Source organism: Paralichthys olivaceus, chromosome 24 (assembly GCF_024713975.1).
Source record: "Paralichthys olivaceus isolate ysfri-2021 chromosome 24, ASM2471397v2, whole genome shotgun sequence".
Taxonomy (NCBI): domain Eukaryota; kingdom Metazoa; phylum Chordata; class Actinopteri; order Pleuronectiformes; family Paralichthyidae; genus Paralichthys; species Paralichthys olivaceus.
In genome coordinates, this window is record NC_091116.1 from 4178073 (window position 1) to 4203705 (window position 25633).

A 25633-nucleotide genomic window follows, 5' to 3' on the forward strand; every position below is an offset into this window, starting at 1 on the left:
ATGAAACTGAATGTGCTTTATTGCTTTCCACGTGTTTGGTTCATACTGCATATTGGCTATTTTCGAGGTCCGTTAAGCAACCAACACACTCTGCAGACTCACAACTTTTCTAAATAAAAGCTCTGCTCTGTGGAACTATACAGCAACAAAACAGACCTTGTGCTTTTATTTTGGAGACAACGATCTGAAAAGGGAATGATTTAAGAAATATTGTTGCCATGATGGATTTGTGCCAGTCTGATGTGGTGACATAAAAATAATCAGATTTTCAAAACGAGGCGGTGGCATTGATATAATAGCCTTTATTGGCAGTTGCAAACCGCTGTTGTGGTTTATGCAACGATATATGGAAGAAGACATGGACAACCCCGTCCCCACAGACTGCTATTCAATACACATGTCAAGCGTGAAGGAGATAAGTTGAATGGCTCGTGGGATATGTGTTTAGTATATAGACATTTATGGAATTAGTGGGTATAGAAATAAGGGTTCAGGTAATTTTGCATGCTTTTGTATGGTAAAATTGTATATAGCTATCTAAGTGACATTGTTTTGTATACTAACATGATTATAAAAAATAGCCATTTAAGTAAATGTAAATTTCTTTCACCTTCATCTTCTCATTGGACCCTCCATCCTTGCAACTCCAGCACACAACAGTTACAGATTTTAAATTTTGAGCCCTAGCAGAGATGACTTTACTTTAAGAAATATGTATTCTATTCAGCAGTCCTCCTCTCTCAGTCACTGCCTGCTTTGTGGTAAACATATTTAGGCTGGTTGGGGGGGAAAAAAACTAGAAATGGTTGTAAATCCTTGGTAAATATGTTTATGATGCTGCAGGCTGAGCTATTCCTTATCCTAATGAACTACCAGCAGAACCTCCAGCCTCGGCCATGTAGTGCAGTCAGTCATCCGTATTATAGAGAATACTCCATCACAGTTACTCTGAGCTTCATTTACATGCACAGAGAGAGGAACGGCAAACTAAGTGGCTCTGTATCCCGCGGAATTCAATCCGTGCTTCTCAGAATTGACTCAAAAACCTACCATTGAATGTGACACACACACACACACACACATCAAAAAGACCATCAATGTGTGGATGTTCATAGGAATGTGGCATGATGTAATCATTGCTGTGCCTTTGGAGTTTCTCAGTGGAGTTTGCGTGTAGAAGAGCACTCATCCTTATTCCCACATACGGCACAATCCCCCCTGGGGCGGTTACAAACCTTTTGTTTGCACACAAACTCAAGAATAATGGAGAAAGAATGAAAGTACAGAGCTTTGTTTTCTCATGGCTTTGCCCTCCCAAAGGAGTACAGCCTGGTTACACCATCGTTATTCATTTTCTCAGAGGACAAAGGTCACCGCTGGATACCGAATAGAAAATGCTGATGTGGAATGGGGGGGTCAAATAATACGAAATTAAAAAAGTGTTCTTATTGACGTGGAATTTATCTTCAGTTAAAAAACATCTTTGTACAGGGTCTCTAACGGTTTACAAAAGGCTGAGCACACATAAAGTACAGATGCATTATGTTTACAGTAGACACTCATCCAGACACAAATACACCACAACTAATAAATACAGACAAACAGTATATACAGCATTTACAGAGCACAGGGGCTGAAACGGTGAATCAGCTGCAGGACATGTTTTCAGGTTTTAAAATGAAGCAGCCACTCGGCGACACTGACGGTACGATAAACATTGCGTTGGCATGCAGTTCCAGCTACAGGACAGCAGGGGATTAGGGCCGGGTATCAAACCTCATTACTTCTCCAGGGTAGAGTAACAGCACAACAGAAGAGTTGCCTTTAAACGGATAAGTGGATTCACAGCACTGCTCAACTCTCCCCTGATCACGTTGCATTTGTACGTTTTTTTTTTTTACTACATTTGATTCAACTGCTGTTTTGTTGATTTGATTCCTCGCTGTTTCGCAGACCTCAGAGCTCCTCCAATTCAATTCACCACACCTCCAAAAGACAGCGGGAGCATGAACCCCATTATAACCGATGTTGAAAGGCAGTTTTTTCTTTGGCGATGTTTTCCTTCTTTATGTTTCGGAACCAGATGTTGGAAAATGGTCAAACCACACCCAGTCCTACAGTGAATATAAATCTATAGCTACTGTATCTACATGCTATAATGATGCTCATAGTAATATCACTTAAATTTCACAAACAAGTGCTGAGATTCATCTCTCAGACGGGAAATACAGCAAGTTGCACAAAATGTTATGGCTGTTTCAGAGTGATGCAGTGGATGAACTGGATTTATTAATCAGGATATCACGCTAACTGGGATACCTCTGTATTAAGAGCATGGTTAGCATTGTTGCCGTAAATCTACCGTTCTACCAAACAGTCCAGTCCACTGGAAGACACTGAGGGGAGGGATTCAAACAGCTGCCAGTCGGGATGCTGCGCTCGTCTTCAGTGATCGCCGCTCTGTAGATTTCTTATCATCCTAATGTTGGGAGACTCGGTTCATGCAGGCTGATTGGCTGTCCGGACTCAGTGCCTCTCTGTGATTCGCAGTTTATGGGGATGCTTCCTCTGCCTGGATCCTGAACGATGGCAGACAGAGACATGAGGTTAGCTGTCGGTTTTTCTTCTAAAAGTTGAGGTTCAGTGTGTAAGATTTTGTTTAAAGGGATCTATGAGGAGAAATTGACTATTAAAAGAATTCTAGTGATGTTTTCACTAGTGTGTTTCATATAAATCGTACAAATTGTTGCTTTTCTTTACCCTAGAAAAGGTCCTTTATATTTAAATGCTTATATTTACATGTTTTTTTTACATCTATGGAGGCCGCCATGTTTTTTACATTAGTCCAGACTGGACAAACTAAACACCTTTTGAGTTTTTATGACAATTAAAGCCACCACAGGTTCTCATTCATGTTTGGAAGGGGACAGTGAGGTGAGGGGTGTTCAGCTGCAACATGCAACTTCACCACTAGATGTCTCTAAATTCTACACACTGAACCTTTAAGTCAGAGACTTTGATGGCGACTGTATTTCAATCAATGACATTTAAATCCTTAACTTTGTTTCTTGATGAAGATGCTAAAAACATATTTCTAAGTTTAATTCATTGGCAGGTTTTGTTGTTGTTGTTTTCATGTCTCTTACTGTGCTTCGTGGGGTTTTGGTATCCAGGGGTCTGGAAGGTTCGGCTGATTGCAGGACCTTCCCCTTCTCCTGTGATGGCACGCACCTCCAGCCTGTACAGACTGGCAGGGTGCAGGTCTGACACCACCAGCACTTTACCGTCCTGAATGACAGGAGTAAAGACACATGCAGTGAGGGGTGGAGGAAGAGGAAGAAGACAGTTTCAAACGCTGAAGGTGTGTGAAATCATGAGGAAGGTGAAGACTTCAAGTATTTGACAGCCCAGTGGACCTTGAGATTTGTCCACGGGGAAAATACAAATGTGAAGCTGCATTAGAAATCAAATAAAAAGAGGAAATTAAAAGAAGCCTCTTTATATTTTAGAAACAGAAATGGAACTTCGTACCAGAATGACAAATGGATATCATTGGATGATAATTCTGAAAGGGTTGTGAAGCTGAAAAATCTTGAGAAGAGCAAATGGTAAAAAGGATGGAAATGTAGATCATTTTGAGTTTCATTATTATTAATATTTTCATTTTCATTTTTGTTAATAGGGCTATTTCATTTTTCACCAGTAGTCATTTGTAACTGTATTTATATTCATATTCGCAATGTTTTTTTCCGGTTTAAATAATTTTGCATAATAGTGCCTGCTATTCGAGAACAGTGGTTTCAAGTGTTAACACTTTCAGCGCACCCCTTGCACTCTTTCTGAATAACACCAAAATTAAAGCCTGAAATATTTATTTGAATGGTATGTTGGTCGGGTTCATTTATTCATCTATATTTGATGATCCAACTGTTGCTGTAAATATTTTGAAGCATTAAGTCGAAAAATCTAATTTAATATTAAAATGAAGTATGATTCTGGCCTAAAACAGAGGTCACATGTAAATATATGTAATATTTAGGAGAAGTATTGGTGTAATAATGAGTTTGACTTTGTCTGCTGTGTCTCGACTAAAGATTATTTGACTGTTTAGACATGTACCAATGACACTGGGAAATATAATGTTACTATAATGACAGGGACGGTAACACACGAGGATCAGAATACTCCACAGTACAGCGGAATTCCCCTTTTTTTTACTGAATATGAAAATCCGAATATCAAGATTTATACGGCACTACAATTCACAGCATAACTGACCCGGGGTAGGATCTGGGACTGGGAGATGAGGCTGTGAGGCAGCTTGTTGTTGCTGTGGTGGTTGGTGGGGACGAGCTCCGTCCAGGTCACCTGGTAACCAGTCAGCTGCTGGTGGGACAGGACCTTTAACAAATCCCAGCTGAAGATGGCTGTCACGTTGCCTCCCCGGACCTCAAAGGATGCTGTCAGGTTGGCTGCCTTCAGCAGGACCTTCTGAGGGGACGCTGCGGGGGGAAAAAAAGCAAAGTCCCGGTGGTTAAATGCCGAGCAAGCTCTTACAATGTGTAAAAATACCAATACATCAGTACCAAAGTTTCCAATTGTCTCACATGTTTCTCCAGGGCAGGAGATGGAACCTGGACTCTTGGCCTGAATGGTGGAACAGGAAGGAGTGAAGAAGCTAGTGCTTTCTGCCAGAGGACGACTCTTCTGGCTGACTGGCTGCAGGAGGACTTTATACTTGCAGGCGAAGAGCAAACCCTGCAGGCCGACGAAGTTGTCCTGGAGCAGACAAAGTCAAGTGTTAGATCCCAAATGATAGAGTTTAACCTAGTTTGCCAATCAACGATTCCGACGATCTCTTTGCTCAATCAATAACAATAATTATTTACAAATGTGATCTCCTCTGCCCATAAAGTCTGTCAGCCTTTGCATGTGTATTCATGTGCACAGTGACAATCTTCTTTCTATGTTACCCGTGTGCTGGTCTTCTCCATGGGTCTGGTCTGGTTGTGTCCACAAAACTCTGGCCCCCACTGGATTCTGTAGAACTCAACTGAAGGATCTACGCCAAAGAACAAATGATCCCGTGACTCAAGGTCCAAAACAACGAATGGATTTGAAGGAGGAATATTTAATCATGACCACAGTCGGAAAATAACAACCTCGATCTAAAACTAGAAAAATACAGATTATTGTTGAAGGTTGAGTGTGTAGGATATCTAGATGTGAGGTTGAAGATCAAAAAATAAAACCCTCAAAAGGTGATGTTCATGAGTCAGTGTGGATTCTCGCTTTAAAACCATTCGATTCAATGGGGGGGGGGGGGGTGCAAGGTTCACAAAATATTTAGCATTTGATAAGTCATTTAAGACAGTCTAAACCAAGTTGTAATGATGTATTACTGTGTCACTACTCTCTTGTTACATTTCAAATGTGTCCATAAAACATTTTTTTTTAAATTGCTCTTCTTGCAAAACAAATTATTGAGGATCCCGACCGCGCTCAGGGCTGGTCTCATCAAATCTAAAGAATCTGACTGAAAACTCACTTCTGATTTCATCCCATCCACATCAATGCGTCAATATCCTCTCATTTTCAATGTATTAGTTGTACAAATGTTACCTTATTTGAAAAAGAACTGGAAGTGTCTGTGAAGCATGTACCCATTCTTTGGGTCACAGACATGTTAGCCAGGACTGTCTCTTCTGATTCTGCTGTGTGTCTTCGTGTGCAGACCAGGGTCAGATTCACGCGCTGCAGTCTAAAGGCAGAGTGATGCTTCCTAAGGCTAAGAAGAACGAGGACTGTTTTAGCTTCTGAATTTGGGAATTAAAGACACCGACTGTGTCCCCCTCTTTACGGACATTATAGCCATTTAATAACCAGCCCTATATTTTACAGTAAGAAGTTTCCCGGTTTAAATTCGGTCATGTTCTTTTTATGTGGGGTTTGCATGGGTTTTTCCTCAGGCTTCCTCCCACAGACCAAATACAAATAGGTTTGTCTCTTTATGCTGACCTTGCTATACACTGGCAACCAGTCCACTCTGCCTCTGGCCCAATGTCAGCCAGGATTGGCCCCCTCAAAGGATAAGCAGAAAAGAAAATGGATCGATGGGAAAAAAATAAAAAAATGATTTGTGGTCTTTTACCCTTACTACTTGGTCAAATTAGGAACCTGTGGTGCCACTGCAAGCGTCAGTGGATGTGATACATGTACGATCGAGCTTCTGCCCTGAACCCTCGCAGGCAATCGCACAACGTGCGAATCAGCCAGAGCTGCAATTGAGTTTTTCTGTCAATCCATGTCTAGCTCATACACACCAGGGCTGCTCTGCCAGTAAACATGAACCCGGAGCTGTCCGTCCTGGTAGAACGGTGTCCCCACATCCAGAATGTCTCCTGTGGGTTGGCTCGGAGCAGAACTGGACGCTTTGAAAAAGACAAAATAAAAACGAATCGTCATGTTTAGGTGTGTGTGTGTGTGTGTGTGAGGGAGAGAGAGATATTTTAAAAGTCGCTATTTTATCAGAATGTCGGCTTGTTGTATATTTTGAGGAACGCAGAGCATTGCGTTAAGTTATACTTTTCACAAATAACATTATACTTAATATTCTGGCTCGTTAACGCCATATTATCAAGTATTAGGACTTTTGTAAGAAACCGAGTGTTGGTTACCTCTGTGATATTCTAAGCAGAGATCGGTTCAAGATTTTGGAGCTTCAAGATTATTTCCTATTTTTTTACTTACTATACTAAATTAAGACTCAATTCTTGTAAAATGCCAACTTAATTCTTGTAATATTATGAGCTTCAACTCAATTTTAACTTTATTCTTGTAAAATTCCGATTTTTTTTCCCCCTCGTAATATTTCAACCTTGTCGTATAATGACTTTATTCTCAAAATCCCACCCTTTTTTTTCTTCAACATGGCCCAAACACTCCATGTTGAGACCTTGCATTGTTAACTTTTCCTCAGCACTGCTGAAGAACGCCAGCTCTAACAAATCACTTCCACCATTTCACAATGATGCATCAGCTGGAACATTCATAGTCTATAATTGTTGAAAACATTTCTTTTTTTCTTTCCTTTTCCCCTTCATAATGTCAGCCTGTCATTTTGAAAGGCGCCATGACATTTTGAATTAAAGTTAAAAGATTCTTTCGGCTCCATCGCTCTGATAAGTTGGAGGGGCTGAATGTGGAGGATGTGTCTATGGAGCGAAGCTCTGATATATGAAGGATCAAACAAGTAAACTTTAAAGTGGGAAAAATCTGCCTTTTACACATTTAACCCCCAAAGATGTATATTTTTTATTAAAACCATACATTTACTTGTGAGAAAAACTCAAAAGAAGTAAGTCTTGCTAGAGATAAGACATTTTCTTTTCTTATACATTGTGACAAAGATATTAAACTGCAGAATCAAAACGTAAAAGTCTTCTTACTGCGCTGTGTGTTGAAGCTCAGGACGGCTCGGGGACCTCTGAGTTGAGTTTGTCCCCAGTAGGACACAGCCTGGACCTCCACCCTGTAGCTCCTGTTAGAGCGCATGCTGTCCAGCTCCACTTGGCCCTGCTCACACACACACAATAACATTTTAATTGTCTTGGACGTTTACCTCAGACGTGTTTAATGCTTTATCAACTTCCTGCAATCGGCCCAACAGTCGGAACTATGGTACAGTTTGATCCTGACCCGAACTTCCTCTTTTGGTCGAACTGAATTTTGGTGCAAGGCTCCTTTCACACCTGTTATTTTGGTTCGGACTAAACTGAAAGGTCGGAAGGTCCCGATCAAACAAGGACGGTGTGAAAGAGGCCGTTCTGTTCAAATTTGCAAGAAATGTGTGGTACATTAACAGGAGAGAGTTTTTTATCAAGTCATTGTATTGTATTGTCAGAAATCAACTCAAACTTGAATGAAAGAAAAAGTAATAATAAATGATTTATTTGAAATAAAACAATAAGTCCCCTAATATACCTTTTATAAATAGCATTATAACCAAAGTCAAATAATGCTTACGCACAGTGGGGGGTATAATTGATCGACATTTTGCTGTTTATCATGTATTGTAGTATTTTTTTTATCTTGATATAATATTTGGTCATGTTCAAGTGCCTTGAAATAATGTATATTATGATTTTGGGCAGTACAAAACACTGTTGTGTCTGTCCTCACCTCTCTGACTGTCTTCCTCCTCTTGGTCAGAGATGAAGCGGAGGACTGTCGGACTGCAGTCCAGCTCCAGCTGACCTTGTAGTGGTGAACGGGGACGTCCAGGTCGGCGGGCGTGCTCCACTGGAGCCGGGCCGACACCGCCCTGCCGGGGCCGAAGCTCATGTTGGCCACTCTCAGCTCGGTAGGAGCAGGAGGACTGGCGGGGTCTGAGGGGTCACAGAATATTGCTTAAAGATGCTGAGAGTAATGGTGGATGACAAACATGTACAACCCTAGACACTTGCAAAACTGTATTTACTCATCTAAATACATTTTTTCTGATCACCGGTCCTTAATGTTTTACTCCTACACCCAGCCAGGGAACTATTCCAGCTCCATCACCCCTCTCAGATGCCCTCACCTCTTCTCTCATTAAAGCTACCCCCTGCTGCGTGCTTACAGTATTCAATTACACTATCGCCGATATTTCTGACTCTAAGTGCCCTATGCATAGTTAGAAAAGCAAAAATCAAGGCTCAGCATGAGTTTAAAATGTATAACTCCTGGGGTTGAGGTGGAAGGAAGGAGAGTGGAGCGTAAATGGAAGAAAACGAAATATGTCTAAATACCAACAGTGTCAAACATTCCTGATTTATATCTTTAAAATCCATTTGAAGACCTGTCCCTTTTCTTTAGACGCTAAATTACTTTGATGCAGACATTAAAAGCTTTCAATAATTCACTTATTTCCCTCTTATTCATGTCTGCTTTTAATTATAATGTATTCATTAGTTAAATAACACACACACACACACACACACACACGCACCCACGTCTGACCTCTGCTAGAGTGGATGTGCCGGCTCGGTGTGGTGAAACCTCTGGTTCCGTGGGTGTTGACGGCTGCCACTCTGAACTGGTACCAGCGTCCAGGCCGGGTGTCAGATAGCCTCACCCCTTGCTCTGTGGTCTATGGGGGGGGGGGGGGATCCGAATGAGGTGGTTAAGAGAAAAGATGAAGCAACACAAGACTTAGTACAAAAAACTAATCAAAGCACAATTACAAGGTATAGGTTTTTATACATATAGGACCCTTTATATTTTCACATCTGATAACCTGGGCAGCCCCCTGCCAGGGGGTGGCGGTGTCCTCGCTGGGCTGGATGCCGAAGTTCCACCTCCTCTGCAGGACGTAGACCACAGGTTCGGCTGAGATGTTGAAGCGGGACGACCAGCGCACCACCATCTGACCAGTGGAGAGCTCCTCGAAGCCCAGCTCCTTCCTTGGCTTCAGAGGAGCACCTGAGAAATAAACGGGAAAAGGTCAACACAGGATAAAGAGTCCGCAAACCACAAAATTTGATATATACAAGTCTTTTCCTGCAGCCACCCTCATATAACACCATCCACTATAATTCTACACATCGTAGCTATGTCCTGACACATAGGATATCCAGCTCTCAGTCAGCTTAGTCGACGTCCCCTGGGTCGTGTGCAGATTTACAACTTTCCACTGTGCCACAGTGTGAAAAGGCAAACCCGCTCCCCACATCTTCCTCCTCCTGTCGTGTGTCACCGGCAGCGAGGCGCGAACATGCTGCCGTACACTCGCAGTGTCTGTTTAGCCTCGGCTCTCTTTGATCCCTCCTCTGCCAGTGGAGGCCTAAGTAGGGCGAGCTCCGCCTGACTCACACTCACAGTTTGTTAGCAAGAGACCTGGGAATTGCATCATTGATCCGGGTGCAGGCCCAAGGGAACTTGGGTTGACATCTCATTAGGTTGACGAGAAGTTTATGACAGTAATGCTTGTGCAGCTTCATCAAAAAAAAGAAATGTACAGAACACCAGTGGCGGATGTTCAGTTTCACGTAAACCATAATAAATATGATCCTCTGTCTCTACCTACCTTTGTAGAGGTCTTTGGGAGACTGGCAGGTGTGGCCGCAACCATTGGAGCAGCATTTCTTCTGAGCCGAGCATTCCCGGTCGTGGTCACAGCTCTCCACGCAGGCGGCCGCAAAGCCACTGGCTCTCTCTGGAGGCGGGCAGCTCCCCTGCTTTGTCGCCAGCACCGACTGCAGGAACTCACAGCTGGTCACGCACTCCCAGTGCTTCTTGGGAAACACCCGCTGCATGAATATGAGGGAGATGAGTTAGCATAGCCGGGTAACATATTTAACGTTACAGTAGGATTACCCTGTTGTATATTTAGTTAGAAGGATTAAAGAGAAGATTGAAAGGCCACGTGAAAATGTCGTTTGTTATTGAAATAAGAAAATAGAATATTTCTGATGGTTTAAATGTTTAAAAAGTGCTGGTCAGAATTAGCCAAGGAAGATACAACATCCATGCATGAGTTGAAATAATTTGAAAAATATGTTAATCAGATTGAATATCTAAAAAGTAACGACAATAACATTTGACAGGAGAGACGCACAAACATTTTGACGACACTTGATTTTTCGACACTTCACCCGCGATCCATTCATGTTGTAGTTTTTGCATTGGACCTCTATCATCCGTAGCCTTCTGTCCCAGCTCTACTTTGCCAAAACAAGCTCATGCTTAATAGATTTTAAATGAAATCAATAGTTCCACAAAAATGACCCGAGGCTGTTTTTCAGTCTATAAACACAAAAGCATCGTGTGTGACTGTGTGTTACTATGTACCTCACAAAGCTCCCTGCAATTGCTCTTCCTCTTCATCTCCCAGGAATCTTTGCAGGGCTCCAGGCACTGAGGACATGACAGTGACAAGTGTTAATAAGAGTTACAGTCACATTTGAATGAGGAGATTTGGAGGTGAATCGAACTTTCTAGGTTGATCAAAGGTAAAATATTTCCCCTGCAGCCAGCTTCTATTACCTCTGAATGAACTGCGTTAAAAGATAATTTAATCCAGCTAACATCTTTATTTCAGGTGACAATAACTCCTCCGACCGAGGATAAGCTTTACCCGTCTCTGCCATCATCAGATGAAGGGTTTGAGATATATTTTTACATCAACAAACAAAACAAGAAAGTGAAAAATATAGACACAGGTAGAATAGATTATATTTCCGTCCTGCCTTGTTTTTTCATGTCCTTCCTTTCATTCTTTTTTCCTTCCTTCCTCACTTCCTTCATCATTAACTTCTTTATGTCCTTCCCTTTCTTCTACCTCTGTTATTTTTCTCTTCCTTCCTTTCTTTCTTTCCGTCTCATATTTGATTGTTTTCCTATTTTCTACCTTGCATCCATCCATCCTTCCCTCTTGCTTCAAACAATAGATTCAAATGTACTATTTTCAGCTGGTGTGCATGTGGCTTGAATGCATGTTCATTCAAGTAAATCATTTAAATCAAGGATGTGACCTTGTCCCCAAAGGCAGCTACAGTAATACCTAACGAATTCTGGTCAAAGAATGTAGCATATCCCGGGCTAGAACAAAGATCACCAGCAGTATCTTTTATCGCGTCAATAAGAGAGCGTTAATGTAATCTGAACTGGAGTCACAGTTTAAACATTTACATTTAAAAGTAAGGAAAGGCTGGGAAATGCTGTCCTGCAGTCTCAGGCTGCTCGAGAGCAAGTCAACAGTTAACAGCATTGCCCTCTATACCGTAAGCAGGGGCAGCGGTGGGGAACGAGGGTACACTGATTGTAATTTCATGCTGTAGTGAGAAACAGTGGGGAGGGAAGGGATGTACAGCAGCATCACAAGGACGCACCAAGTTCTCTGAAAGTTAGAGATGCACCCCGAACTCTGAACAAACCTTGGAGGGGAGGTGTCTACCTTTATAGAAAGCAAATAGGTCTTGGCTATAGGGTCAACTACATATATATATGTTATATATAGTTATAACTATATTATGTTAGGAAACTATCTTTATTCACATTATAAAAACAATCTGTATCTGGTTCTTGGTGATCCTGGGAGTTGTGTTGTCAAGGTCTCCCCAGGCAAAGTGAGTGGGGCCGTGTAGGGAGTAGATGAGAGTCAGCACCCCCCAAGTTTGAGTCCATGGTTCAGAGCAGGTTTCTGCCTCATGTGCAGGAGTCTCTTGGGGTCTGTAAGTTTTGAGTGAGGGTAAATTGGAGTGAAAGCCTGACAGGCAGATTGCCGTAGCGTCAGCTAATGTGGACATTGCACTGGGCTGTTGAGGTGAAGAGGGAAACGAGGTAGAAAACAAAGCTTTCGATTTACCAGTTGAAATACATTCCAACTCTCACCTGTGGTCGTGAGCTTGGAGCATTGAATTGAAATTGAAAGAATAAGAGCGCAAACACAAGCAGGCCAGAATGGGTTGAAAGGATCCAGTTGGAAGTAAGCAGTGTTCTCGGCAGCTCTAACACTCTGGAATAGCGTGGACACCAAGCGATTCCGTAGCGTTGTTGGTGTAACATGTATCTCTGGCCTGTGAACACCTTAGTGTCCCAGAGAAGGTAATGGAAAATGGTGCTGGGGATGTCTGGACCACCTTGCTCAACCCTGGGGGCACTGAAAATCAACTTTGGATAAGCAGTGTCTTTGGACGAGATTCTGAACCCAAATGCTTGGTGCCTGAAGGCTGTGCAGTGTGTGTGTGTGCATGTGGAAGATATAATTGTTGGAAACTATGAATAAACTGGTAGGGAAAAAGACCATCTTGTTAATACGGCTGCTGTTGCACACTTTACACACAAGCTACAGAAAATCCTACTGAGTTAGCCTCAGGCAGCTCACTGCTAGTTTGAGAGCTCTGCATCTCCCCCTCTTCATAAACCACAACCCCACCCCCAAAGTCCTTCATGAGCCCAATCAGTCGAGCATTAAAATATTCATATGGCAAATCCCACATGTATGTTAAATAGTCATAAAACAATATGACAAGAGTCCATTAACTCTGTAAGCCTGCCTATTATTTTGCATTAATTGATATAATAAAAAATAATTCAGCTGATATAACGAGTATTTTCTTTAATAGCTCACTGAGATTATGGTTAAATTAAAATCATGAGTCAGTTACTCTCAACTGACTCTGACATGAGGAGTGTAACAGGGGTTGCACTGAAGCTTTACCAATATTTCTTTATTTTCTTTTTATATGACATTTCTTCCTGCAGCTGTAGTTTCAAGTCAACTATAGCATGATTAAAAGTTATAGAAGATCCAGTGTTGTTTCTCAGTTAAGGATGACAGGATCTGCCGGATAAATCTAATGTGATATAATGGTTATAAACACATATATAATATAATAATATGATGGTTACATGAGTCAATATGCACTTATAACTCATCACTGCACAGGGGCAAAATAGGGGAATACGAGGACAGTACAAGCAGAAAAATGATTTATGATTATGTAACTACATTTTCAGCTCAGAATGTTGAATCATATTCAAAATAAGTGGTAGTCTGTATTTATATAGAGCTTTTCTAGTACTGATAACCAGTGGCTGGCGAGGTAAATGATAAATACAATACAGTGTCCGTGTACTGGAAACCTACGGCTGTGACTGATCTCAGAACAAAGCAAACATTGTTCAAAGTAACTTCATTGACAGGACCCAAGTTGAGCCAAGAGCTTCAAAATAAAAGCACCAGTGCTTCTGCTTTGAGTCATTTCACTTTACTCTACCTAACTTTATCATTCCATAGCATAACATTATTATAACAGCACCACGCATGGCCTACTGACCTCTTCATTTTTGTTTCTCGTGATTTTGAGAAAGTCTGGGCAATGCATCATGAATCTAAAATAAAACAATTATACTGATAATAAAACAGGTCTTGATGGTGTTAAAAGGGAACAAAACCCCCAATTAATCATAATATTGAATCACAATGCTAATAGAATCCAAATACTTAGAAATTGCAATACATATCGGTTGTGTAGCATCTCTATAGTTGTCACATACCAGAGGAAAAACTGGAGAAGGGTGTGTTTGCTGCATATGAATCCATATTTTCAGTTTGACATCGCCTCACTTTGACCAACAATATTTTGATACATGCAGTATGTGCAAGTTCTATTATAATTGTGACAGTCGTTTTTGTTGTCCTGGGTTATAGTGTTTTGCTGTCACATGCCTTTTCTAGTGCCTCAGACCAATGTTGAGTACCACTACAAGGTTAGAAAGAAAGGAGGGGGGAAACAAAAGTTGCTGCCAAATGGACCCAGTGCAAGTGGAGTACAGCTATTGTTGCTATGCAATGAAGAATGTGCTGAAGCATGTCTGATATCCCTGTGCCAGCCCTGCCATCTCCCATCTCCCCTCCCCGGTCTCCAACGGAGGACTTGTCAACTAATCCGAACCGACGCTCCCACTCTCGTGGCATTCCCGTCGGACCTCGGCGTCAGTCTTACGCCCCATTTCAAGCTTAAATCAAGCATTCCATTCCACTATACCACAAATACAGCTGACTGGGGCAAACTCTGTGATGTGGTTGAGAGATTTGAGAAAAAGCACCTCAGTTCCCATTTATAGGAAGTCAAGAGATTTTATTTTGTCTTCAAATTGAAATTGGTTTCGGGATCCAAGCTGATCTTTTAGGTCACAGAACATGACTTGTGTTTATTTGGCTGCCGCGTTAAGCTCTCTCTCTCTCTTTGTATGTGTGCGTATGTGCGCGCCCGTTTGTTTGTGTGTGTGTTTTGGCAGCAGTTGTGCAACACTCCTCCGTGACCAACCGGAGATAATGGAGCAAACTACTTCTCTGCTGACCGTGCGAAATGCTGTTCTTGTGGTGCTCTGTTTGATTCGCTGCCCAGACAAACCCCTCAGAGAGGAAATAGGCCCCATGTTTGTCTCTTGCTTCCTGTTTCAACAACTTGCATTGTCTTTAAAAGTGCTCCAGACCTTTAAACATTCGCAGACAAGGCCAAGGAAGGAACCACAAGCAAATTCTTTTTTTTTGTTATGAAAGTGTGAGTTGGAGGCGAGGAGGAGAGGAAGAAAAGGATGTCTGGCTCTGAGTCAAACATCACAACAAGGCCGTGGGGATTATTGAAGTCCGCTAATGACCGCTGAGTGCTACTGAAAGAAGGTCTCTACACCACGCTCAATGCCAGCTGTCTAGGTTGCGAGCTAAGAGACCCGTGTCAGTGTAAACACACAATTTCTCTTCATGGCCCTGATGCTACAGTAGTACCATCTTAAGTCCTTTTCAAGGGATCAATTGAAGTGGACTGTGTGGGAGTGTGTGGCTAATCAACACTGGCACTTGCAAATGGCTGTCTGCCTGGAGGAGATAGCGACAGAAGGATTAACAAGCACTCATTACCACCGGGGTCCATGAGGAAGACAGGGGGCCAAACGGTCACGAGCCAAAGTGATGGGCTGTCTCACAGCAACAGGCCTCAACATGCTTCTCATCAGGCCTGTCTGAGCTGTGGAGCTGGAGAGGCATGTATCAACACTGGGACTTTAGTGATTTTCTAGTTCGAATAAAGGCCCCAGGAATATTTCCAAAACTAAATTTAGATATATCAATCTAACCCGTAATTACTCGACTTTATATTTCACATTAATGTGGGTACAACTGTGAACAAAATCCAAAATTTAAACCTGAGGAAAAGTCTCCTTGAATTTCTTTTTGGATATTAGTACTTTGGGAGCAAAAAGACATTGACGATAAAGATGCTTTAAGACGTGCAGTGAACTTCAGTTAATCTCCCGAAATTATCTGGAGGGGCTGAATATGAGAACGCAAATGTTGCTGCTGACATTATCCTGGATTTTTCCTGCCAACCCTCAAATAAAAACTCAATATATAAGTCTATAATGTCTGAGTGAGCCCATGGGAGAACACAGGATTTACTGCAAGTGAGTGATCATTGATGACATTTCTAAAAAAAAAAAAAGAATACAAGCATCTCTAGAAGACAAAGATGTCACCTTAGAGTGACAACCAGATTCGAGAGCATAAATATAAAATACAAAAACACACAATCTCGATATTACACGATATATGTCTTGCCGCCTAAGTCCAACATGCAGTGACTATGTTATAGCACGTACCTTTTGTATCTGCTTGCTCCGACACTTCATTAATGCTATAAGGTTGTCATGAGTGACACATACAACTCAAACAACCTGTGTTTACGCCTGAACCACTTACTAAGATAAATGTGAATTCACAACCATGCATTAAATACGCATTTCCTGAAATATTTCCTATTTTTTTCTCAGCTACAACAATTGAGGATAATCTTGGTTATAATGCAAACACTTCAGCATCACTTGTGTTGTTGCTGCATCAACCCTGACCCCACAACATCATACACAAACCTTTCAGATTTAAGTAGGAAGGTTCGCCCATTTAAAGCATATAAATAACTGTGATTGAGGTGAAAGGACTCTGAATACAAGCAAGCTTATAAAGTAGTTTTTACTTCCTGCTGATCATGAGAATCCAAACCCGAATGATCAGTTGCCACGTCTCCTGAAGAACCGCTCAAAACAAACAATGCTTCTGAACAAAGCGCGGCTGACGTAGTCAAGCTGCAACTTCCAGAAGACAAAAAAAAACAGAGCTTTGATCAAGACGCCGCGGACGAGATGAAAACACTGTGAGTCGAGTGGCAATACTTCAGAGAGCACCTGTCAGCTCCGACACATTTTTACCACATCTACATCATGAGCTCGGTTGTAGCTTGATGAAAACTTAAGTGCACAGAGGCCCGCGTTGCTCTGCAGTAAATTCCTTCAAGAGGAGTGATTGGGTTCCACATCACTGTAAGAGTCTATCATTTCACAATTAGCAATGATTAAACAGGACTGTAATTTGGAGGGCTCGTCAAACCCAAAGCTGCTAAAGAGTGTTTAAAGATGATGAAATATCTATCCATCTATCTATCTGGTAACCATGGTGACATATGTTCATCCAGAGATGGGTGTATTTCCCTGATTCTAAAGGGAAAAGGAGAGCTACTTGTATTTTATCACTTCTATCAAATACACGATTATGAAGTAAATATACCCTTTTACACAACTAGTGCAGTATCCGTTCCATACCTGCCTATAAGGGTGGGGCTGTTTGCGGTAAAAGTATTCCTTGTCATTAGTAAGCCCCCCCCCCCAGGCCAACGATGTCACTTTTTATTGTTTGTGTGTTAGACATCGTGTGCAGAGATTTTTTATATAAGAGTGTAAATAGAGTGTTCATCCTACCTGGTTTATCTACAATGAAGATTTCTTTTTAGTAAAGGGTTTTCCTAAAATGAAACTGAATTGGCTTTATTACGTTATTATGTTCATGCATGGTTTATATAGAGGTTTGAATGATTTACTTCGCTGGTGTATCTATTCATATATTGCAGAAGTCAGAGGTCTGTTCAGCAATCTTCAAAACCAAGTTCACAACTTGAAATGAGCGTCGTGCTTTCACTTTGAAAACAACGTGATGCAAAGGAAGTGATTAAAAGCTCCTGTGGACTGTGGTTTAGTCAGCCCGCAGACAGACAGATGTTAATTTTCCTTCACCTACTACAAGTATTACTATTCGCCATGTAACCATGATCCTCCACTGAAACAGCAATCAAAAGAACATGCACTGATAAATACACTGCTGTCCTTAACACGTGATAGGATGAAGCCGCTCCTGGTACCATGAACTAATTCACGCTGCCATCAAAATATTTTCTCCCTCTGATCGCTCATTAGAGGGCCTCGCGTATCTCCACTTTACAAGCTCTTAATAATGCAGCTGGAGAGACGTCTAATGCACTAATATGTCACCACAATTACCCATCACTAGGATCGCATGGTAACCAAAGTGAGAGGCTGCTAAGGCGTGTTAATATCTGCGTTGCTCAACAAGAAGACGATATTCCTCGTGGGGGCTGTTAAATCTCAAAAAATTCCAGGGCTAAGTAGTCGCACAGTCAGCGTGGAATATAATTATCTGAGGGTAATTTCATGAAAGTTGCCAGGGGAAGCTTTATGATATAAACATTATGTCCTGCTTTCCCGGCATGCGCCCCATCCATTATTGCGTGCCTCTTTCATAAGTGTTGGTGTATTGGCTGGGAAAGCGCGATGATGTATAGCATGTCCGAGAGTAAAGGGCCAAGTCTGGCGATGAATGATGGGAGCGGAGAAATTGGGTAATAACTACCACAGTGCACCAGCATGCATCAGTACATACAGGTCTATACTGTCACTCGTTTGCATGTGCGGTGATTTATTGCAGCAAAAGGCACAAACACACACACATAATGTGCCTGCATGTAGAGGTAGAGTGATTTATTACGCTGGAAAACACCGGTCCAACACGACTTTCAGTCTTGATCAGCCAAATGAAACATATATGAATGCACAGGTGATGCGACAGGTACGTTAAGCACACACACTGTTGTGTATAAAGGTAAAAAAACGAGGGCTTGGGGTAGCCCGGGGTCGCCTGAAGGTTTTTGCATTTACATTTACGACCTCCACCGAGGAAGTTCTGTTTTTTTTTTTGTGGTTAGTTTGTTTGTTGGACAGCAGGTTTGGATGGTTCAGAAGAAAACGGATAATGGTGCAGATCTGAACAAAAGGGTCAGAGACATTGTGAGATGGTTTGTTTTTGAGATTTTCACTTAATTTACAAGGGAATAAGGAGTATTTAGTTAGGACACTGATATTTATGTGTTTACAATCTGTTGCAGCTTGATTGGATTTAACTCTTGAAGCTTGGTTTTAAAACATAAAACGGAACTTCTGTGTCGTAGGTATCTGTTTATGCCTGATGTACAAACTAGTCCAGATTTTCAAAGCAGCAGTGATGCTTTTTAAAACTAGTGTGAATTTAGTGAAAGTGACTCTCAGTGACTCTCTCACCTGAGTAAACCCAATTCATCATATTTATCATATTTAAAGTCAGCCACAGAGAACGACCTTGCCCATCTACTACTGATAGGAAACAGGAAACAAACAGCGGTCTCCTGCTTTTAAGTCTGATGTTTTGTTGACCCGTTCATCCTCCCTGACCTTGTCCCTCTTGTTTCACACCCTCACATGACTTCCTCCTTTGCTCCCAATCAACAAGAGTCATTAAGTACCACGGCTGCTGGCGGGCACTGTCACTTGAACCGTAACAGTCGATTTGGGCATTTGCTCGGAGAGGTAACTGAACAGAACCAGTGCATGACAACCTGCGTGTGCGTGATGTCGCGACGGGACCAAGTTACCTACCTTTGCACACTGTTTATGATTTTGACACCAGCCGAAGGATCCATTGTTCTAAAGAGATAAACGAAAAGAGGGGGGACAAAGACAGAATCACAAGAAAACACGTTGTTGTAATTGCATTAAGTGCAGGGAAATACATTTGAATTCCTTAATTATAGGTTAGCAATGTCACGGCTTGGAGACAGGCAACATAATTACAGTTTATTCAGTGAACATCACAGAGCTACAGGGGGTTCACAAAAGTGCTATTCTTCTGTATCAAGACAAACGACTGTTTCATGGCTCTCCTGTTGCGAGCCTGAGGACATTTGTTGGAAAATAGTGAGTGCAGATCCAGGGTCATTGATCATGGTGGGACAATAGATCTATTTAATTTGATTTAATTATTTACAGCATGACTAAACTGGTATCTAATCAGCAGTGCCGTGAAATTAACACTCGCCAGTGTATCCCTATGAATGTTATTGATATGTATATATATAATCAATCTCTCACCTCCTTTCTTGCCTTAAATCCTCGACATAATCTATTTGTTTTCCCACGTTAAAGAATAAGACTGGCATTGGTCTATATTTATTCAATGTCATCAAATCCCACACACAACCAGAACCAACAATTTGTCCAGTTCTTAATACTTGCTGTAAGTGGCTCTTATTTCTAAGCCTGTTGGTTCCGGCTGTTGATAAAGAAATGTTCAATCGGGGTTCGGGGGCAGCAGGATGGTGTGTGTCGAAATGATTCGGTCAAAATAAACAACAGAATGTGTTAGTGTGTGTATCCGTGGTAATAAAAGATTATATCATCCGGTGCTACAACTTCACTGCTTTGTTTTTATCGTTTTTCGAGAGCTGAAAGAAAAAGAGGAGAAAAAAATCCCTTGACGCTGAATGACCCTACATTATATTCTGTAACAACTCTCTCTATGTCACCTGCGTAAAGCCTGTATTAAGGTTGAGCATGTCTGTGGCACCGTTGCCAACACCGTTGCTAAATCAGAACTACTTCAATATACACATATAAATTAATGCAAAAATCTTAACAAATTTACTTGACGAAATCACATAATAAACTTAAGGCAATTTCAATATTTTAACACTCTAGTTCCAGTAATTAATAAAGCAAAATACTTCTCCAGACTTCTCTCTGTTTACTAATGGATGGGAGTTTAATGTTAACTAGACATGTGAGGTGATGTTTATATATTGAGGCGTCGGAGTCTTGATTCGGTTTGATGGGTACCAGCTGCGGAGGAACCGGATTTCGGTTCATCCACCACTTCTGCATTGGCACTGAACAAATTCGTCATATTAATTTAATTCCCCTGGCACTGGAAAGCTGAATAAGCTGCATTTAGGGTAAGTTACATAGAATGTTGGTCTTTTCTGGGTTTGTTGACGATAAGAAAAAATGATTCAAGACTAAAGAAACGATTCTCAAATCTGAATGGGGAACACAAAGTCCTCGTCCGTCATGTACTAACACTGAGGCTGGCATTAGAGACTGCTGTGTGTGCTGGTGATTCGAGATGAGAGCATGTGGCCTTTCAGACACTGACATTTGCTCTGTCAATAAATAAATAGAGCATGATTGATGGAGAGCTGAGTTAAATTGTCTCCTCTGGGGCTGGGGGATTAGTGGAGTGAAGGTCTCTTCCTCTCGCTCAACTTCCCCAAGTCTAACCGAGCTGCACTTCAGCAAATCGCTGCGCGATGCTCCAGTGGAGCTGCTCACACAAAGTTGACCAGGCAGCTCTCAGCAGTAATAACAATTATATCGGGACGCTGTGACTGATTGGAGGCCAATTGGTGTGGGCTAATATTCCTTATTGTAAAAATCCCCCAAACACACCACATAGACCTAATTAGGTGAAGAATACAAGTGGATATTAATCTAAAAGGCTTCTCACTGTCGAAAAGAGTCAAGACTGGTTGACAACCAATTAACTCAGACTCATTTGCTAATGATGATGCAAATTAAAGGAAAATAAACCGTGTTAATTCTACTGATGTGACACTTTCATGTGATCAAACTTTCACTAAACAAATGGGTTTGTATATCCACGTCGTAGGGGACCAGTGTTCGTAGACGGCCGTATACAAATGTGGATCATGGCGCTCGCTTTTCTGTGATCTCTCCTGAAATTCGCGAAGTAGAATCACAGCAATCGTGTATAAAATGATGAGTCGACTGTAAATTTGACTTATAATTTTGTGAAACAGGCGCAAAGGACCAGTGGTCGGTCAGGGAGACGCTTCACAATGTCATTTGACAACCTGACGTGCACTTTTGTTGAAGGATAGTCACTAAAATTGACACAAATCCGGAGTGTGGTAGTGCTCCAGTGGATCCAAATCAATCCTTATTCCAACAACTACACATTGCACATAGACAGAGGGTCAGTAGGTTTGTTCTAAACCATGTAATAAATTAGCCTTAGCATGGAAACAGTACGGTCAACAATAGTGACTTTAACAAGGTCTTTTATAGCGGAGCTGGTAAAAATGTTTAAGAAAAGGAACCAATTTCTGATTGGTAGCAAAAAAATAATCCGAAAATGTGTGATAGGGATGAATATAACAGTAAGAATATGACATTTTGTGCACCTAAAAACAGCATGTGCTTTAAAACTGAAAGCAGCATAGATAGTGACTCTGGCGCCTTTAGAAATGTGGGATTTCTCCACACAGCTCAACAGCTCTGTTACACAATAAATAACCATAAACCGTGGTTTGTTTCAGGGCCCTTTCCAGCACTGGGTCCCCGGAATCTGGAATACACCCACAAAGACAGTCCCAGCTTTTTTCTGAGAGGACCAGAGCAATAAAATCCAGCAGCAAAGGCCCTTGCAAAAGAGTCCTGCTGTTTCAGTGGACGTCTACACTGACCCTGTCCCGTCACTCAGAGGGTTGGAGGTTTGATTCCCGTCGTAGTCTGACCCAGACATCCCCCAGCCCAACCCATCCACATCCGTGAGGTCAATGCAAGAGTGTTTCGCGCTCCAGCAGCCATCGATTTGGCATCAGCGCTGCACAAAACTCTCACTGACTCACTTCTCCTGAATGCTGGGCACTGTCAGACAAAGAATGGAGTCGGTTAAATATGCTTTAGTATCTGAGGGGCAGATTTGACAACTTGGAGGTTGAGCTAGTTGTACACCTCTAGGTTTGGTGGAGTTAAAAACATGCAACTATAACGCAACAGAGAATCACAGAGGTGTTCATGATTTCGCCTGATTTCTCTTATTTTTCTGGACTGGACCATCATTCTGTGTTGCAATCATTGTTCTAAGTGTGTGCAGGGATGCTGTCAACATCACTCTGAAGCCTGGAGAGAAGAAGGGACGTGCTGCCCTGTGTGTGTGTGTGTGTGATGAGACTGATACTAAATGATCTGTATGAGTAATATAATCAAGATGACAAGTCTTATTTCTAAAAATTGAAGGCTTTCTGTCAACTCTATCAATTTGAATAAAACTAGAGGACTTTTGCAGCAGCAGTGCAATTATACCCATTATGAATATGTATGGATCTAAATATTACATTTTCCAATAATGCATTTTTAAACAAGATATTTTTAGATTCTGCTGAGAGCCTGATTAATTAAAATCTAATTTGAGTCACTGGCTGTTTAAAGCACCAGAGAATTACTTTTACCATCGTCTTAAGGTTAGAAATGGAAAGTTTCAATTCCAGTTGTTGGCCTCTGTTTATTTTTATTCTTGGACTTTTGGTTTTAGTTTTCTAGAAATCCAAAGAGTGTAACGATAAAACAAAATGAAGCAACTAAATCAGTGGGCTTTTGAGTATTGTATCAAGGCTTTCCTTTGATAAACACTTATAACATTGTGTTGTGCATTTCTTTCTAAAATGCACAGGATGGTTTCCACATTCCACATAAAGATAGATTTCCAAATAAAAAATTGAACTGCCTTACAAAGGAGCAGGGTTAAGGGTAGATAACAAGAAGATATAACGATGCTAGAAATATATTTGTTGCTCTACAATAACACCTTACCGCAGAGGATAGCAGAATCTTTGCAGTCATCTCCAATTCTGCGTAATAACTAAACAGTGTCACGTTTAATTGTTCCTCAGGAATCGAAAATGTGTTTTGATTCTACTTGCATGTACTTGTACTTCTTGATAAACATTTCCTCACATTTGAAGGTATTGTGTAGTTATATAAAAACATGAAGTCATCTGCTTGGTGTTGTACCTGTCGCCGATTTAGTGACTAAGTGTCCCTGGATCAAATTGGTCCTCGTTAGGCCTATGAGCAAATTGTGATCTGTGAATGTACACATGAAATGTGATTAATTGAGTGATTGATATAGTATGAAAATGAAAGTGAAGGTAATTACCATTTAAGTGTAATACAACTGCACACAAGAGTAACAACGTGTATGTATGCTGGTCACTTCCTGTCTCTGAGGTCATACTTTTCACACATATGAACAGAATCAGACATTTAAAGCCAACAAAAGGAAAAATCACATATTAACATCCAAAACATCTAATTTGACTTAAACTGTAAGGTTTGCAGTGTGGCCCTCTTAAACACTGTCAGCACTACTTATTTGTTTTATTGTGTGGCCCTTGAATGTGCAGGCTGTGATTCTATTTCAATGGCCCTTGAATGAGTTTCAAGACAGTACACATTTGTGTAAACTGCTGGAACTCAGCTGCGCGTCACGTCTGAGCGCACAGCAGCTCCAAGCGCCCGTGCGCCCCGGTGCCATCCACGTCCTTACCTGGAGCGATGTGGAGAGCGCAGCGACGCTGTGCAGGCTGAGGCACCGCGACGCACACCTCGCCCTGGACACGCTCTCCGGCCAGGACTCATCATCATCCGTCTCGGCGCGCTGCTTCCTGGCGCACACGCCGGAGCCGAGGAGGAAAATAATCCACAGAGACGCGCTGCTTGTGGCCGGCATCCCTCTTCTTCGTGTCCAGGCTGCAGCGGGGGCTGTGGAGCAAGGGAATGCAGTGGGGAGTAATCTGATGGAAGTCCAGCTAAACTAGAAATTATATAGCCAAGGGAGGAGCTATAAGATCTAGGCGTACACAGTTAGGGTCAGGATGCTGAGAGGCTTCGGTTTGCGTGAAGCTCTCAGTTCACTGGAGCCACAGCCATGTGCCATATATGTCACCTGACGTAAAACTGTAAAGACAAATGTGATGGAGTAGTTTGCTCATCTCATGACCTATAGGTACCTTTTTTTTACCTCATAATATGATTTACATTGTAGTATATTCTCTTTGTCATGTCATAACAGTCCCATTTAGGACAAATGTCCAAAATGCCACAGATAAAGACGTGCATGAACAAACTAAAATTGCATGTGCTCATATTTGCGGTGGGTGAACTAAACGGATCAGTTTGTATCTGCTAAACGTGAGCGTAGTTCATCCATGGAATCACGCAGCCACATTGTATTCTATTAAAGTGAAGCGGAGCAAAAAAAGAGGTTTAAGTAGGGACTGCCAGTAAATCAAGATTGGCTTATAGGCCAAAACGAAAGGTATTGTGACAAAACATCAGAGGTAAGATTTAAGTTTCAGCGAGAGTTGGTCACAGAAAGATAATAAAAAGATTCTATTGGAATAGCATGTCCGTAGGTACTGGCTTTGTGGACATGTCTAGTTTGTGGATATGTTTTGAGAATGGTTATGTAGTTCATCGGGGTTTGGATTCAGGTTTTATTTATCTTGATCTATCTATCTATCTATCTTGATATATCTATCTTGATCTATCTATCTTGATATATCTATCTATCTTTCTTGATATATCTATCTTGATCTATATATCTCTACCTATCTATCGATCTTTATCAATCTATCTATCTTGATAAACAGTCTCTCAGCTAATGACATCAGCAAAAGATAACTTGTGTCAGGAGTCAGCAAACCTGGAGTCCGATCGAAGAAACCTGAGAGGTGTGTGTTAAAGCTACTGCGGTTTATAAAAACCACAACATGAAGCGTGAACATGCTTCACAAAATAGAGATCCCAGAGGAGTTAGAATGAGGAACTGTTGATGTGTTGAAGAGTTTAGAAATTCATCAGTCTACTGTCAGACAAACTGTCTGTGCGTGGAGACGGTTCAGTTCTGTGGCTACACTCCCCGGAGGTGAGCACCAGTCTGAGTCCGACGGCAGAGGATGTTAAATGAGAGAAAAAAAGAAACCCAGTGTAACAACTAAAGGCTTAAAGGAATCAAGCTGGCAAAGGTCTGTGTTTATGAGTCTACAATACTCAGATCATTTCGCCAAACAAACTTCCCCTTGCACCTGAAGTTTGCCAAAGAGCAGCTTGATAATTGGTTTGGGAAAAACAA

At 41.6% G+C, this 25633-nt stretch overlaps 1 protein-coding gene across 2 annotated transcripts; it reads right to left on the bottom strand.

Annotated features, from left to right (window-relative positions):
• Positions 1 to 1442: 1442 nt before the first annotated feature.
• anos1a (anosmin 1a) lies at positions 1443 to 24350 on the bottom strand. 2 transcript variants are annotated; one of them, XM_020103837.2, is made up of 14 exons: positions 24047 to 24348; positions 19300 to 19347; positions 10831 to 10896; positions 10067 to 10289; positions 9278 to 9462; positions 9001 to 9130; positions 8182 to 8387; positions 7449 to 7575; positions 6324 to 6431; positions 4974 to 5062; positions 4608 to 4779; positions 4279 to 4502; positions 3147 to 3288; positions 1443 to 2579 (listed from the first exon to the last, which is right to left on the bottom strand). In XM_020103837.2, exons 1-14 carry the CDS (start codon positions 24227 to 24229, stop codon positions 2527 to 2529), a joined length of 1956 nt encoding a protein of 651 aa, XP_019959396.2. In that variant the 5' UTR covers positions 24230 to 24348; the 3' UTR covers positions 1443 to 2526. The 2 variants fall into 2 exon arrangements, with proteins under 2 accessions (XP_019959396.2, XP_069377488.1); XM_069521387.1 differs by lacking the exon at positions 19300 to 19347 and having other exon boundaries at positions 24047 to 24350.
• Positions 24351 to 25633: the final 1283 nt, after the last annotated feature.